Source organism: Monodon monoceros, unplaced genomic scaffold, assembly GCF_005190385.1.
Source record: "Monodon monoceros isolate NGI ecotype Baffin Bay Population unplaced genomic scaffold, NGI_Narwhal_1 Super_Scaffold_3, whole genome shotgun sequence".
Taxonomy (NCBI): domain Eukaryota; kingdom Metazoa; phylum Chordata; class Mammalia; order Artiodactyla; family Monodontidae; genus Monodon; species Monodon monoceros.
Genome location: NW_021703780.1, coordinates 6,023,825 through 6,041,055, shown reverse-complemented (window position 1 = coordinate 6,041,055; position 17,231 = coordinate 6,023,825). Strand labels below are relative to the sequence as shown.

Genomic DNA, 17,231 nt, shown 5'->3' with positions numbered 1-17,231 from the left:
TGTTCAGCCAGCAGCTGAAGCTGATTTTCAGTTCATAAAGTGTGGTTCAGTGTTCTTTAATATTTGGCATAAGTCTTAACGGGCAGTAAGAACTCAAGGAAGTGGGAAAGACTTAAAATGCAGTCCCCTTAGTATATACTGTTTCTCCTGAGTATTACAGCGTGTGCACGTGCTTCCTTTCCCATATTTTTTTTCCCTCTACTTAATTGCCACATCATCATTCTTTCTGAGAAATGTTGGAAGAGTCACTAGAACTTTGAAATTTCTTTTGAGGGTCTTGCCTGAAATAGATTTAATGTGACATGTACTTTTGCCTATAAAATTATGATGTATAGTTTCTTGGCGTTATAGTTATGCTTACTTTCACTATGATGTTAAGTGTAGGGGAAATAAAAAGTATCTTAAAACATGTTGGAAGTTGTATGCAAAAATAAATGCATGCTTTCTCAGCTCTCAAACTTGAAATTACCAATATAGTTTTTACTAAACCAAATGTGTTTTATGAGAGCTAGTTTTCACTATGGATGTCATACAGATATTTGTTCCTTGGAATTACATGCTATCGAGTACTAAGAGTTTTGAGCTGTAGTCAACTCTAATAACAGGATTTCTTGCCTAGATATTTAGATTGCTCTTTTCCTTTAGACCTGGATTTTTTTGGTTTGTTTTATGTGGTTAATGATAGATTAAATTCTGGAGTTTCTTACTTTTAAAACAAACTTACTTTCTTTAATATGCTTAACAGAGTTGCTTGACTTTCTTTATTTGGGCTTTAAGGCATCTTTAGTTTTAGCAGTTCATTTTTCCAGTTGCTTTTTAAAATTAAACAGCATTTCTCACTAAAATTAATGTGCAATTGGTAAGACTAGCAGTAAGATAAAATCATATGAGTATTCTTAGACACGTTGTAATTTGGCATCACTTGAGTGAGCTGGGAGATTGAGTTATTCCGAGGGAAAATTTTCGTTGCCTATATACCTGAGATTTAGAAACATTGGTATTCCAGGGTAAAGGTTAACTGCTTGTTCTTTATTTTATTGTTAGGCTCATTGGCAGCGGCTCAAGATCTTACAGAAGATGAAGAAACGGTGGAAGATTCTGTAATTGAAGATGAAGATGATGAAGCAGAAGTGGAAGAAGATGAACCCACAGATTTGGTTAGTGCCGTATTTGATTTAATACATATGTATAGTGTATCTATATATATATATGTATTTAGCCCTTATATAGACAAATTTGGTATTAAAATTCTTGCTTTTAGAGGTTTATTACTGGGATCAAAGTGGATTGAATTTGGGAGAATGGGGCCAGTCATTGAGGATGATCTGTAAGTATTTTCTGGCGCAAGGAGGGAGACGTGAAACAAAGAACAATTCAAGGTGATATGAACGTGAGTCTGTGAGGGTAGCATTATAGTAGGACCACTGGACCATTTGTTGTTGGGTTTGGGATACAGACTACTTTGCTTTCTGGTCTTGGGCAACTTATCTTTCTGGGTCAGTTTCCTCTTCTTTTTTTCCTTCACTCAATAAGCAAGTATTTATTGAGTTCCTACTGTGTGCCAGGCACTGTTTTAGATTTCCCTGGTGAACAAACCAGAGATTCTCTCTGCTCTCATGGAGTTTATGTTCTTGGGACAGTGTGTATGCATTTTGGTGGCAGGGGGTGAGGAGCGGACAATAAACAATATATAAAGTATGTTCTGTGAAGATTCCGCTTAGAAGGAGGGCTTGGAGAAGATCTCTTAGAAGCTAACACTGAGACTTTTACTATAAAATTATAGTATGACAGTAAGAATATTGGGCTAGAGTCAAGATCATTGTGGCATGCTTCTAGCTAATTTTATTTTCTCTCTTAGACTACTGTAATTTATCCTACATAGAATTGGTTTTTAACCACTTTTAAACTCCAAAATCAGTCCTCTGTGAAATCTTAGCAACAGTATTATTGTCTTTGATATCAGAAGGTGAAGGCCATCGAGTGTGGACTCTGTCAGATTTTCTACATTCTACTTCTGGAATATATTATTCACTCATCTTTTCTACATCTCTCCTTTAACAGTGAGTTGTCTTTACTCTCTTCTAAGGCCGGCCCTACCACCACCACCGTCTCCCCATCTGGTCTTGTGAGATCTTGTTTATTATCCTCTTTCTTTCTGTAACTTTAAGCATTGATCCTTCTCGGTGACTTAATTCTGTTAAGCTGCAGATGTGCTCACATCCTCCACTTTGTGTTCCTCCACCTGAAGTTGCTACACGTTTTCTTTTCTTTTTACCAGCACAGTTCTTGAAAGAGGAAATTGTGCCACTTTCTCTTCTGCTCATTTCACATTTGTTCTCTAACAGTGCTTGGTCTGGTCCCATGTATCTAGTAAAACTGTTCTCGCTAACTCACCAGTGACCTGACTGCCAAATTCCTGGCCTGGAATTTCCATTCCTCCCCTGTTTGACCTCTTTAGCATTTCCTGAGTACCCCTTCCTTGAGTCCCCTCGTTGACCTCTGTGGCACCCCCATCGGTTCTCTCTGTTCAGCGGCTGCTGCCTGGTCTCTACTGCCTTCTCTCCCCCTGCTCACTCCCTTAATGTTGATGACACCTGTGGTTTTAACAACCACCACCTTACGTTGATGACTTCCAGATCTCGTATCTAGCCGCCTACCTTACTGAGCTCCATTCCTCTGTTTCTAGCTCTTTATGGGATAGCACATCTGGATGTTCCATAAGTACCTCAAATTTTATCTGTCCAAAATGGAATTCAGCATTTACCATCCATCTTAGTTCCATAAATTAATTCTGTTTTGATAAGGCTCCGGTGCTTCAAGCTTTTACCTTGTTGCTTTCATTTCTTTTTATTACACAACCTGTTAATCAAATCTTAGGGATGTTTTCTCTTGTTTCTCAAGTATATCCTCTTCTCCTTATTTGACAGCTTATGGTTCCTACCTTCCTGTTTCTGGTCTCTTTTCCTGTTTGTGGGTCTCTTTTCCCAAAAGTAGAAATTCACTAAGTTTTTGTAAATGAAGGTATCATTAAAGATACTTAAAATATAACTTATAATACAATTGAACGAATTGTACAACAGTCACTGAAGAAATGTTTTGAGTGCCTTAAGCATATGAGGTGGGTGTGGAGAATTTTTAAAATGTAAGACAGGCTTTGCTCTTGAGAGGTCTGTATTGGGAGAGAGAGTATTTACATAAATGAAAAGTTAAATGCCAGTAAACAGTGGTGCCCTTAAGCATCTCGATTTATTAAGGGCCTGGACATTTCAAATACAAGAGTATCTGTAATTCTCATTGATGCCTGGAGAAATGCTGCACTGGGGTTTAAAATTTTTAGTTAAAGTTTGTTGACTTTTTTTTTTTTTTTTTTTTGCGGTATGTGGGCATCTCACTGCTGTGGCCTCTCCCGTTGCGGAGCACAGGCTCTGGACGCGCAGGCTCAGCGGCTCACGGGCCCAGCCGCTCCGCGGCATGTGGGATCCTCCCGGACCAGGGCACGAACCCGTGTCCCCTGCATCGGCAGGCGGACTCTCAACCACTGCGCCACCAGGGAAGCCCATGGGGCAGTTCTTAATTGGAATGGAAAGACCAATAACCAGGCCCTAGCACAGCTCGGCAGAATGTGGATGCGGGACAGAGCCAGCTCTGCCCCGCCCCGTGTTGTCCCTGGCTGCTTTTGTGCTGCCCCCGCAGTTGCATAGTTGCAGCAGGGACCTGTGGTCCTGAAAGCGGAAGACACTTGCTACCTGCGTCCTCAGGCCAGCGCCTCCTTTGGAGTCTCCTTCCCTTTGCCCTTTGTCGGGGAGGGGTGGCATGAAAAGTGTGTATGAGAATTCTTCTTTTCCGGGAAGGTAGTATTCCTGGCATTTAAACTAAGGGGAAAAGTAAGTACTACCCATTTTAACTAGAAACTAAATGTCCCTTTGAAAAATACTGTTTTTAAACTTCTTTCAAACTTTACAGAAAATTTACCAACCCATAGTCTAGAACCTCGCAGTTCAAAGTGTTATCTAAGTACCAGCTTCATGGGCATTTCCTGGCATGGGCATTTCAGATACATACAGAATCTCAGGCTTCACCCTATACCTGAGTCACAGCTGCAGAATCCCCAGGGGATCCGCATGCACATTACTCTTTGAGATGCACTGCTCTTCAAGTTTTATTTTCACCGATGAGTTACAATGAAATTCATTCCACTGCTAATCCCAACACAGCCTTGGAGAAGCAATGTATATATTGTCCCAAATCTAGTGAAGTCATTATTCTTAAACGATGTTGTTTTTCTTCCATAGTAATCTGCTTTTAACATTTTTCTTAGGCTGAAGATAAAGAGGAAGAAGATGTATCTGGTGAACCTGAAGCTTCACCAAGTGCAGATACAACCATCCTGTTTGTGAAAGGAGAAGGTGAGAGGGGAATGTTGGTTGTAACTCAAATACAGGAATTTTATAAATGGCTAGCTCAGTTTTGGGGGAAGCATTAATAATGATTAAGATCTTTATTTTACAAGTATAGCGTAGACACATTTTGGGGAAAAACCCACTTACATGTATGAATACCCATATCTGTAAGGTAGCATTTCTGGCATTTAAACTACGGGGAAAAAATAAATACTATCTATTTTAACTAGAAATCAAACGTCCTTTTGAAAGATACTGTTTTTAAACTTTTTTCAAACTGCCACAGTAAAATAACATTCATATTTTGAGTGTAAACATTAGTGAAATACTATATCTTTACAGTTAGGCCTTGATTAGAGCCTGTGTTGCATTAGAAGAAAATTAACTAATGGCTTATATTTATTGAGAACTATGTGGCAGGCACTGTTTTCAATATTTTGCATGTATTATTCAATCCTAGTAGGAACCCTAAGAGGAGAGTTATTGTTGTTGAACTGAGGTTTAGAGAGGTTACGACTTGAACAGGGTTATTCAGTTAATAAACAGATTCTGAAGACAGGATTCAGACCCAGATGTGTCCGACCCCAGAACCTGTACTTACTGGATGAAGCAGCCCTGTAGACCACAGGATAATTATCGAAGACTTATTATTTGAGGTTATGCATTCTCTAGGTCTTCTCAAGCTTTCTGTTTTATTCCCACATACATTCTGGCTCTGTGCCTACAGAAAGTATGATTTGGGAGGTTTTTGTTGTTGGTTTTTCCCGTTTATTTTTGTAGCTGCCTCCTTGGGTCACGTTTGTTTGCATTTTGACTAACTGCAAATAAGGATTGCCTGATTGATTTTTTTCTCTGTTATGTTTTAATAGATAGTACAGTTTTCAGGTGAACCTCTGAGACTTTACCTTTCTGTCATTTTCCTCTCCGTTACCTGCACAGGTTGCAGATACTGAGTTGGAGGTGAAGGTGACTTCACCAAGACACGTAGTCCCCCTGCAAGATAATCTCACTCCTGGAAGTATACAGCTCCTTCCAGTATACATACAACTTGGAAGTGATCTGGTCTGAAATTGAGGTGCTCAGTTCAACTCTTAAGTTGGAATGCTGCCATGGGGACAAGGGTTTCAGCTTACAGACGAACTCCCAAGTTGCTGGTTAGTGGATGGCTGGAGTGCTCTACTGAAAAGGGTTCTGAAACCAAATCCATACATAGCAGGAAAGGGTGCCAGAATCCATTTGTAATGTCTGCTTATTTTGTACCCTGTGAATGTTTTCTAATCTTCCTGTCTCTTTTTTGTTTCTTAGATTTTCCAGCAAATAACATTGTGAAGTTCCTGGTAGGCTTTACAAACAAGGGTACAGAAGATTTTGTCGTTGAATCTCTAGATGCCTCATTCCGTTATCCTCAGGACTACCAGTTTTACATCCAGAATTTCACGGCTCTTCCTCTGAACACTGTAGTGCCGCCCCAGAGACAGGCAACTTTTGAGTACTCCTTCATTCCCGCAGAGCCCATGGGTGGCCGGCCCTTTGGTCTAGTCATCAATCTGAACTACAAAGATTTGAACGTAAGGCTCTCTAAACCTTCTTCTTCTTTTTTTTTTTAAGTTAAGAATGGATGAGGACAGTTGACATTGTTTAATGAATATTCTTATATTTATTCATTCAGGTGCCTATTTTGTGGTTGAAAATAGGCAGCAGGGAGGCAAAGATAAATTGTACACCTCTGTCTTCAAGTCTATAATCCAGTGGGGCAGATGGTTGTAGACAGACAACATCACAGCATAAGTGATACATACTAGGGACAAGTAAGTGCGGGGGTAGGAAAGTGAAAGTGACTCCAGCTGGATCTTGAAAAGGAACGGTAAGCCGCACAGTGGAATCTGCTACTTCTTCAGATGTTAATATAAAGTAATTTTTGTACCTCCTTTTGTTGCTTGCATTTTGCCTGTTTTACTGCTTCTGTTGGTAAGTTTTAAGGACTTTCTGTGACTATTTTTATGTCATTTTATACACTCATAGAGAAAATGTAACCAAATTACTTTTAGGATGTTAGTAAGGCTTATGGTTTATGAGAACCAAATAGCCTAATATAAGCTCTGCTGTCTTTCTTAGGATATTTTACTATCTTTCTATAGGATACATATATCCAGTGAATGAATGAGAGAAGCCTACTAGAATTTTACTGCTGGGAGTTGACCTCTAGATGCCAACTATCACGTCCTCCTTCAGATAGAAAGCACATGTAAACCATTCCCTGTTGAAAAAGTTTTCTGAGAAGGAAATTTCATCCTCTCTTGGAAGCTTATTCAACCTTTTCATCACCCCAGTATCAACATATTTACATCTGAGTTAAATTTCTCATGCTGCATTTAAGTTTTCCTTTTGTGTCTTTTTTTAAAACTACTTAGTGGAAAGTGGGAAAGAGTTTTCATCTTTTTTCTTTTTTTTTTGAGGGGGGCGGTGTATACTGCACTGCTTGTGGGATCTCAGTTCCCCGACCAGGGGTTGAACCCAGGCCCCTGCAGTGAGGGCGCCGAGTCCTATAACCACTGGACCACCAGGGAAGTCCCCGTCCTTATTTTCAGAACAATGTATTAAGCCTCCTCAACGTTATAGTTTAGTAGCTTGAAGGATTGTATATTTCATCAAGTTTTCAAGGAGAATTAAACTTAATCCAACAAGCATATATATAGCTTCAGTTCCATTTTGAATGTTTGTTTCATCTTGGAATTGTCACTAGGGGAATGCTAATTGAAAGATCTTGGAATAAGACTTAAATCGTCACAGTTCAGCAATAAGTGGTGACAGTTTTGAAAAAGTACTACCTCGATGCTTCACACAAAACACAATACAGCTGTGTGTTGTCCCAGTGATTGTCATGTATTTGAAAACTGAAATTGTGTTGAGCTGACAGAATTATTTGGAGACCACCACAGAAAAAGATTTTGATACTGAAAGTCATTAACCCATTTAATATAAACTGATTTCCAATCCATTGCCAATTTAGAACATGAATTTGACTTTTGTTCAAGTCTAGTTCTTAAAATGATGTTCTCTGGAGCTCCTGTGTGCATGTTCATGGTCTTCCTTTCTCGTTTGGAGGATTACCTACAACAGAAGCCAGGGCTTCTAGCTGAAGAGTGTTCTGTGGGCTCTGTTTCTTTCTGCAAGTTATCCTGTTTTTACTTCACTTCCCTGGTTTCTCACACCTCTCATCCCCGTCAAAGAAAGTGGGGACAACTTTAGCAAAGTTGGAGGCCTTTTTTATTTTTGAGGAGAAAGTAACATCATAACGTTGAGTCCCTGACATTGAATTGGTGCACTTACGTATGACCCTGTTGAGTCTTACTGATGTTCTAAGTGATGAGAAAGCGGTATGGTATCGGTAGGGTATCTGTAGGGTAACAGTTTTAAGAAATCTTTTAAGCTTTCATTCTTTCAACACATTTCCGATTTTTGTGATTTATTTTTTTAACAGGGCAATGTTTTCCAAGATGCTGTCTTCAATCAAACAGTTACAGTTATTGAGAGAGAAGATGGGCTAGATGGAGAGACGTAAGTGAAAGTCACAGTGTGTAGGTCTTGGTCTCACAAGGTAGGGCTGGGAGGCTTGCTTCCGTCACTGTAGCTTTTAATGATGCAAGATTAGGTGTAGATTGGGTGGAATCCTGACTACTTAAATTCATACTTTAGATGATTCTTACAACTATTAATACCAAGTTAGGAAAGATAGTTAAAACTAACAAAAAATTGTTTTAGAAAGTTTGCGTTTTGTTCTTCCCGTCTTTAAATTGTTTTCCACCCCGCCCTCTTAAGTTGGTCATCAGCCTCATCTAAGTTGCATGGCTCCAAAATTACTATTGAAAACATAAACCATAAGATTTTATCTTGAAAAATGTGTCCTTTGCGAATGATGAATCATTTTTCACTATATACTTATATAATTCACTAAAAGTAACTTTCAAATAAAATCGTGCAAAGTCTAATATTTGAGGAAGACAGCACCTAATGCAGCTGTTTAACTGAGCTTTGACTATAACAAATTATGAAGTAATTCATTGTAGGTCATATGCCTTTTTTGGGGGGTGGGGACTGACTGTTGTTAAAGGTAAATTTATAAAACTGTTACCTGGCTCTACGTTGAATTTAAAATATTTTGTTCCTTTTCCCCACAAATTATTTGGAAAAATTATATTTTGTTAGAATCATTGTAATTAACTCATACCTCTTAGGAGTTTAAGCACAATTATAGTTTTAATTAGCTGTGGTATTTCTTATGAACTAAAGCCAGTTTATATTTTCTCCTTTTATATCAGAATCTTTATGTATATGTTCCTTGCTGGTCTTGGGCTTTTGGTGGTGGTTGGCCTTCATCAACTCCTAGAATCTAGAAAGGTAAATATCGATAAACAGCTCTTACAGCCTTACTTCAAAAATGGTTACAGTACTGAGTACAGTCTAGTTATTTGTGGCTTTTTGCTCTCACTGTGGGTTTGTAGATTACAGGTTTGTCGTACCTTTTTTTTTTTTTTTGCGGTACGCGGGCCTCTCACTGTTGTGGCCTCTCCCGTTGCGGAGTGCAGGCTCCGGACGCACAGGCTCAGCGGCCATGGCTCACGGGCCCAGCCGCTCTGCCGCATGTGGGATCTTCCCGGACCGGGGCACGAACCCACGTCCCCTGCATCGACAGGCGGACTCTCAACCACTGCGCCACCAGGGGAGCCCTGTTGCACCTTTTTAAAATAAAGCCTGAATGAAGTGAGAGTAGCACGGACATATATACGCTACCGAGCGCAGAGTGGTTGGCTGGTGGGGGGCATCAGCATAGCCCAGGGAGATGGGCTCCGTGCTTTGCGATGACCTGGAGGGTGGGGGCCCGGGGGGTCGGAGCTGTGTGGGCATGTGGCTGATTCGCTTTGTTGTGCAGCAGAAACTGGCACGCTATTGTGAAGCGGTTGCACTCCAGCGAAGACCTATTTTAAAAATAATAACAACAATAAAAATAAAAGCCTGTTCCCTGGTGGCGCAGGGGTTGAGAGTCCGCCTGCCGATGCAGGGGACGCGGGTGCGTGCCCCGGTCCGGGAAGATCCCACATGCCGCGGAGCGGCTGGGCCGCTGAGCCTGCACGTCCGGAGCCTGTGCTCCGCGACGGGAGAGGCCACAGCAGTGAGAGGCCCGCGTACCGCAAAAAATAAGTAAATAAATAAAAGCCTGAAGAGGAGACCTTGGGTGTCTGATTCGGATTTGTTTAGACTCTGCTGCCGCGTGCACTTGGTGTCCTTTGTCTGCATTCTCCAGGATGACACTTACCTTCTCACTGTTACATAACTCTATAGTCTAGATTTTTTATTCCTAAAACTCAGACATTAAATTTCATTCTTCTGTTTATCATACTCTTTCATGGATATGTATTTTATCTATAAGTAATGCAGCTTTTATGTATTTGCTTTAATACTCTTGACTATAGGGCTGACTTCTGATTAGCAATTAAATGAGTCTTCGTTTGAAAAAGAATGAATGAATTTGGCTGTATTTAAGTCAGAATTCTGTTTCGTGTTAGAGTTGTGGAGTGGCAACATTGAAGCACCCGGTGTAATCATGGTTTCCTGTCTCTGAACTCGGTAGCTCATCCTGTCACTGTCTCCCCTACCCTGCCAAAGAAAACCAACCCCCAAACAAAATAACCCATACTATTGCTCTCAGTATATAACGTGATTTGTGTCAAATACACTGATGTGTACTAGACCCTAAACAATTGCTGGACATTTTGGTTAATCTTTATTTATTAAGCAGTAAGTCAGGCAATCAAATCTATGTAAAATTAGCAGTAAATGTTATTAATAAATCCTTTTTAAAAGAAAAATACTTAGTGCTTGAATGTTAATTTTCATAACTTTCTTTACCTTGTTTTCATAATAATCAGCATGTTTGCTATAAGTTTATGTATTAGGTATAAGCCAGTTTTTCAGTTATCTCTGTGTATTCAGAGTCCAATTTTTGGACTGTAAAATTAATATTCTGTTTCTTATGTAAATAATTAGGTGGGTTTTTTTGTTTTGTTTTTTTAAAGAATAGGACCAGTGGAATTGAATCACCTTCTTACTTTCTAGCAGTTTGGCTGCAAATACTCAAGGAACAAAGTTTGAGGTTGTTAGCTTAAATGGGATTGTATGTTTCTGTTTTGTTTTATTTATGCCAGCTGTTTAAGTGTATTTAGCTAATAATGCAGGGATCTGCCTGCATGCAACATTTCAGTAATTATCCCAACTTTTGTTTAATGTGGAAATAAGTTTATTCTTTAAGATTTGATTCCCCAAATGAAAATCATTGTAAAAGGAGAAGTTCTTACTTGGTCTACCAATTGTATAATAACATATGAAGCTTTATAGCAGAGGAAAAGGCCGTTAGAGACTGAAAATAAGTAATTGTGCAGATTTATTCCTTATTCTTTATAATTCGTGTAGACATGATTTTCCCGTCTCGTTAAAAAAATATTTGAGGAATATGTTTTAGGACTAAAAGAGAACATGTTTATTAATATATTTAAGTGGGTAGCTTGATGGGCGGTTTTAATATTATAGTAAATAATATAATGGAACTCCTTTACAATAATGTTTTTATGTTCTCTTAGCGCAAGAGACCCATACAGAAGGTAGAGACGGGTACCTCGAGTCAGAGTGATGTTGACATGAGCTGGATTCCTCAGGAAACTTTGAATCAGATCAGTAAGTACGCTTACAGGCTCGCCTGGGAAGCTTTTCTCTTAAATGGAAATTAAGTATCTTAGATTTGGCAAAAAATGCTTGGTCAACACTCATCTTTTCATGGCTTGTACGAATCTAATATGATGAGCAATGAATGCATCACATTTTTATTCTGTGCACTATATTTATGCTTTAATTTAGAAATGCTTCCACATCTGCAGTTTGTATACAAATGTGTGAATTCTCTATATTCCTAACCTTTTTCCTGTCTCTCTTCTTTCCTGTTGCTTCAGTGCAGAGTAGGAGAGGTGAGGCAATTCATCTTTTTAATGGTGTTTGTTGTGGTGTTGGGAGCTGTTGTTTGTGAATACTTTACAGTAAGTTTATTGAATAAGGGAACAGTTTTCTATCACCATATTTATTAGAAAAACTGCCACCTACCCACCATTTTTGAAAGAATAACCTACAGTACTGCCTGATAGTTTACCTAACGTATATTTCAGTTTTTATTATATATGCAGTTGGTTAAATATTAATCTTTATAGAAGAATATAGATTTTTTTCTCCAGTTGTAATTGGACTTTTTAAAAACATTTACCATAAAAGCAGTATGGCTTCATCGCTTTTTTTTAAACAACTTTAAAAAATTTATTTATTTATTTTTGGCTGCGTTGGGTCTTCGTTGCTGCACGTGGGCTTTCTCTAGTTGCGGTGAGCGTGGGCTACTCTTCGTTGCGGTGCTTGGGCTTCTCATTGCAGTGGCATCTCTTGTTGTGGAGCACGGGCTCTAGGTGCATGGGCTTCAGTAGTTGTGGCACACGGGCTCAGTAGTTGTGCCCCAGGGGCTTACTTGCTCCGCGGCATGTGGGATCTTCCTGGACCAGGGCTCAAACCCGTGTCCCCTGCATTGGCAGGTGCATTCTTAACCACTGCACCACCAGGAGGTCCTGTCCTTTTTTTGGGGCGGTGGGGGGAAGAAAAAAAGTTCAGAGATAACCTCCTGGCTCCACGAGTCCCATTTTCCATAAATAATTGGTACTTACATGTTAGTCTAAGTGTTTTCTATACGTGTACCAGCCCATATGTCTATTGTGTCTGTGTGTGTTTACACAGATGGCATCATGTGACACACAGTTCTACAACCTGAGTTCTTGTGCCTTGGATGTCTTTTTTTGATAACTATATATTTATCTTATTCTTTTTAATAACTACATAGTATTCTTTTACAACTCTTTAACATAAATGTGTCAGGATTAAGCCTATTCTATATTGAAGGATGTTTGTTATTTCCAGTTTTTTGCTCTTAAGATTAATACTCTAATGAATATTATTAATATATAAAATTACGGGCTAATTTAAAAAATTAAGATGTAATTGACATATAACATTAGTTTTGCACGTACAACATGATTTGATATTCGTGTAAAATGTGAAATGATTACCACATCGTCTAGCCAACAGCACCCCACAGTTACAAATTTTATTTTTCTTGCGATGAGAACTCTTAAGATCTGTTCTCTTAGCAACTTGCAGATATACAGGACAGTGTTGTTAACTATAATCACCATGTTGTATATTAATATAACTAGAAGTTATCAGTTTTGACCCCCTACTCCTATTTTGCCCACTCTCCTACCAGGGATAATTTTTTAAAAATTAATTTATTTATTTTTGGCTGCGTTGGGTCTTCGTTGCTGTGTGTGGGCTTTCTCTAGTTGTGGCGAGCGGGGGCTACTCTTCATGGCGGTGCGCGGGCTTCTCATTGCGGTGGCTTCTCTTGTTGGGGAGCACAGGCTCTAGGCACATGGGCTTCAGTAGTTGTGGCTCGCAGGCTCTAGAGCGCAGGCTCAGTAGTTGTGGCGCACGGGCTTAGCTGCTCTGTGGCATGTGGGATCTTCCTGGAACAGGGCTGGAAACTGTGTCCCCTGCACTGGCAGGTGGATTCTTAACCACTGTGCCACCAGGGAAGTCCCTAGGATAATTTTTTAAAAGTAGAATAGCTAGGTCTAAGATTATGCACATTTTAATTTTTATGGAAAGTGTTCCATTTCCTTCCCAAAAGGTGGTGCCAACTTACGTTCTCAGTAATGTATAATATTGCCTGTTTCTCCTCCCCTCTTACTAATCATTCTCACGTGTTAAGTATAATAAAATGTTTTAATCTGCTAGTATGTTACAAAATGGTATCTCATTTTCATTTACAGTTAAGAATGAGGTTTGGCTTCTTTATGCATATTTATTGGCTACTTATTATTTCTTTTCCTGTGAATTGGCTGTTCATGTTCTTTCCAGGTTTATAAATTGACTTGTCTTTCTATGTTGAAATGCAAGTGCAGTCTGGTAGGTGCTTTAGTAAGAGCATAGGAGGGGCCTTCTCCAGGTAGGAGGGTAGGGAGATCATTCACAGAAAGGGTTGACATTGGCCGATTCTTGAGTTCTGTGAGGGGGAGTCTTTTTTATGTGCTCTGCTACAGCATTCTGACTTTCCTTCTGGCCAAATGGCAGCCATCAGATACTTTAAAGCAGAGAAATAACAAATTCATGTTTTTTTTTTAAAATTATGTGATAGTCTCACGGAGGCTGGCTAACAAGTGGGAGCTAGTGGACCCAGGGATACCAGCTAGGTGATTTCAGCCAAGCGTACGAGGAACCATTAGGGCCTAAGCTAAGGCAGAAGTGAATGGGAATAAAAGGGAAGAGAAAGATATTTCAGAAGTGGAGCTGGTTGGGCTTTCAGTGGCATTTTGGTAGTTGCAGGAAGGGAGGAGTCAGGCTGCTCTGAGTTTGGGCAGCTGGATGGAAGGTGGTCCCATTAACAGCAGGGACTCTAGGAGGAGGAGTGTCTGTGCACAAGGAGAGAGGGGTGTGCGCTGGATGTGCTGGGTGCGAGGAGCCCGTGCAACCCCAGTGAGCGTGTGGAAGCGTGTTCGGAGCACAGGCGGGCCGGGATGCGGGGACACTGGCGCAGAGCCTTGGCGACAGCTGAGGGTCTCTGCAAGGACAGGCTTCCCACACCAACCGGCATTCCGTGTGGCGGGAAATGGAATTGGGCGGAAGTGTAGACCACGGCCTCTACAGTGCAGCGGGATTGCTTGTGTAGACTGGGAGACTGGTTTCATAGTATCTTCCTCCCTGACCTGTTATTCAGGAACTTAAAAGCTGAGCGAAATTCCAATCACGCATAACTGTGCTTTCATTCAGTCAGTATTACCCACAGTGTGTCATAACACTGCTAGGTCCTGAGCGGTATGTTAAAAAGCAGCTAAGAATATATGTATTACTGTTTTTCAGAGTTTACATTTCTGCTTGAGGAAAGTAAAGCACATATGTGAAATAGTATGTGATTATGTGCTAGAATGAATAATGTGGACAACTTAAAAGTTAGGAAAGGGGGATCATATTTAGAGTCAAAGGAAGTCTTGTTGAAGGAGAGAATATCACGTGTCTCAGGTGATGAGTCTCGTTCGGAGTGTAAAGGAAGAAGGGTGGTTTGAAACAATTTGAGCCCATTACTAAGAAGTTTTTTCTTGTATGTTTTGCATTTCAGAGTAGGGTGCTTCAACTTCCCTGAGGTCTTTTAACTGTAAGTGACAGGTTAGCTGATTTTAATAGAAAAATTATAGGATCTTCGCTAAATGTTGTTTCATATGTGTACATAGGGAAACCTTCATCAGAAGCTATAACTATGAAGTCTTCTGTGTAATGTGACTTTAACTCAGGGATCTGTTAGAAAACTGTGACATGTATCTCATTAAGTAAAAAGAAATCCATCTGAAAGTTATTTATATAATATTTCCCCACAGGTGAGGTAGGAAATTAGATTATGCAGTCCGAGAAAGTGGAAAGGGAAGGGACCAGTTTAACTTTCTGCTAACATCTTGCCTTTCTCTTTTCTAATATGAAAAAAGTTGCAGTGAGTTACCATTTTACTACAATTTAGTCTTTTTTTAAATGGGCAGGGAGGCATTTTCGGATCCGCCCTATTTATTCAATATGAGACATCATGTTTAAGGTTTTCTGTTTTTTTTTTTTAAGTTTTTTAGGGTTTTGGGGGGGTCAGAAGGAGGTGGTTTCCTTTGATGACTGAGAGCACCATTATACACATTTCGTTGTTCTTTGCTGAAATGAAATGCCACTTTCTAGGCTGTTGAGGCATTTGGAGCCATTTTCCCCAAAGCTGGATGACTCCAGGCTGCTCTCTGTCTCGTTTGTCTGCTGCTTAACTCTGATGAGCTAGACATGTGGGAGGGGAAGGTTTTAGGCTCACTGTTAAGGTAAGTTGGATCGGCTGTCTTCCTGATGGAGTGAAATTCATGTGTGTTGGACGAACAGGCTTTGCAGGTTCTCCGAGGCTCTTTTTTGTATATTCCTGTATTTAAAGCCCTGCTGCAGGGGGTTGACATTGTTGGGAGTCAGTAATGACCATCTCACATCCATAGTAACAGCTGTGTCCACACAGGTGGCTGTTAGATTGTGAAGCATTTTTTGAAAAAAAAAAAAAAAAAAAAAAGATTATTCAGCTGCTGCTTATATTTAAAAATTATTTAGGAGTAGAAGACGCAGTAATTCGTAGGCGAACCTTTCTGAAAATTTGATGAAAGTTGTAGGCTTTCTTTGTCAGAACAGTGCTTCTTTTCTCAGCTTTAGGCACTGGAGCCCCCAAAACACATCATTACCAACCTACTTAATAAAGCGCTGAGGCCGGCTCTCACGTGATATTTCAGTCATTAAGTCTTAAGCAGTTTTTTAAAAAGAATTTTTAGCTTCTAAATATTCTTTGTAAACATTTACTCTATATTTTTTTAAGCTGGAAAAATAATTGTAATGTGTAACTTATTCTGCAAGGAACTTACGTTCCTAATAGGTTAGGTGCTCCTAGAAAATATGAAAAAGACAATGGTCAGAGAGAAGACAGTCTTTCACTTTTTAAAGAAACTTCTAGATGACTCCTTACTGGATAGAAGTGGAAGAAACTCACCACCAGTTTATTTTTTGCTTAATGGACCACACTAAGACTCTAACATAAGAGAAAAAAGTAAAAAGATACTGCCTACGTGTGTAGGATGCTTTTAATATTGATGTACTGTATAATTTCTTTTAACCTGCTGCTCATTTCAGGTAAATTTATGAAATTACCAAAAATTATGCAAACTACATGGTGCTGCCTTTATAAATATTAAGTCTTTAATTTAATTTGTAACCAATATAAAATTTTTATGCTATTTGTAAAGAGTTTACTTATGCATGTATCATGTATAAACATGCTGAGCTGTAGAATTCAGGAACATTTTGTATGGTAGCTTCAACATTACAGTGATCAAGATTAGATCTTTTCCCACCCTAACTGCAAAAAGATTTAATTGACGTATAATGAATGACACATGAGTTCCAGGTATACAACATAATGATAGATAACTTGTACACATTGGAAAGTGGTCACCACGGTAAGTCATCTGTCACCATACAGAGTTACCAAAAATAGTTTTGTGTGTGATGAGAACTTTTAAGATTTACTTAGCAGCTTACAAGTATGTAGAGTTTCATTTTGAGTTACCTCTTGAAGGATTATTTTAAAGGTTCGTTAAAAAACCTATGCTAGGTAAGAGGCATTTATTATTAGGTGGTCTTCTTGCATGTGCGTCGTTTTCTTAATGGTAAAGTTGAAGGAAGATGCTTTTGAATTGAACACGTACATGACAGCCAGGCAAGTCAGAACTTTCTCTTTTCTTCCAGATAAAGCTTCACCCAGAAGGCTGCCCCGGAAACGGGCACAGAAGAGATCGGTGGGATCTGATGAGTAAATGTTCTTTGTGCAACAATTCGGTCTTTACTTAACCCGCCCTAATGTTTTACGGCCTGATGGGAATTAGTGCAGAGAAGCCATATCACCATAGAAGGCAACTCCTACTTATGTGTGGACTGAGCAGTCAGAGTCTGTGGCGGTAACATTGCTGAAAATGCACTGCATTTATTTTTCTAAAGTAACAAATTTGGTTTTTTTAAAACCATTAAAATCTGTGTGAGTGTGTGTGTATGTATGTGAGCAGTTGGTCTCCCCAGAATCCTTGTTGAACTATCTGAAGCGTGCCTTTAGAACACTAAATACAATGCTCTTGTCTCTTC

The 17,231-nt window shown here is 39.5% G+C and overlaps 1 protein-coding gene across 2 annotated transcripts in view; it reads left to right on the top strand.

Annotated features, from left to right (window-relative positions):
* Positions 1–17,231, top strand: part of SSR1 (signal sequence receptor subunit 1) — a 32,318-nt gene that overhangs the window by 2,032 nt on the left and 13,055 nt on the right. Inside the window, exons 2-8 of one of the 2 annotated variants that reach the window (XM_029242453.1) lie at positions 1,045–1,157; positions 4,319–4,406; positions 5,706–5,968; positions 7,882–7,958; positions 8,720–8,798; positions 11,036–11,129; positions 16,842–16,905. In XM_029242453.1, the coding sequence (XP_029098286.1) occupies positions 1,045–1,157; positions 4,319–4,406; positions 5,706–5,968; positions 7,882–7,958; positions 8,720–8,798; positions 11,036–11,129; positions 16,842–16,905 (778 nt within the window). Of the gene's footprint in view, positions 1–1,044; positions 1,158–4,318; positions 4,407–5,705; positions 5,969–7,881; positions 7,959–8,719; positions 8,799–11,035; positions 11,130–16,841; positions 17,212–17,231 lie in introns of those variants that run through there. The other variant, XM_029242454.1, reaches the window with a different exon arrangement.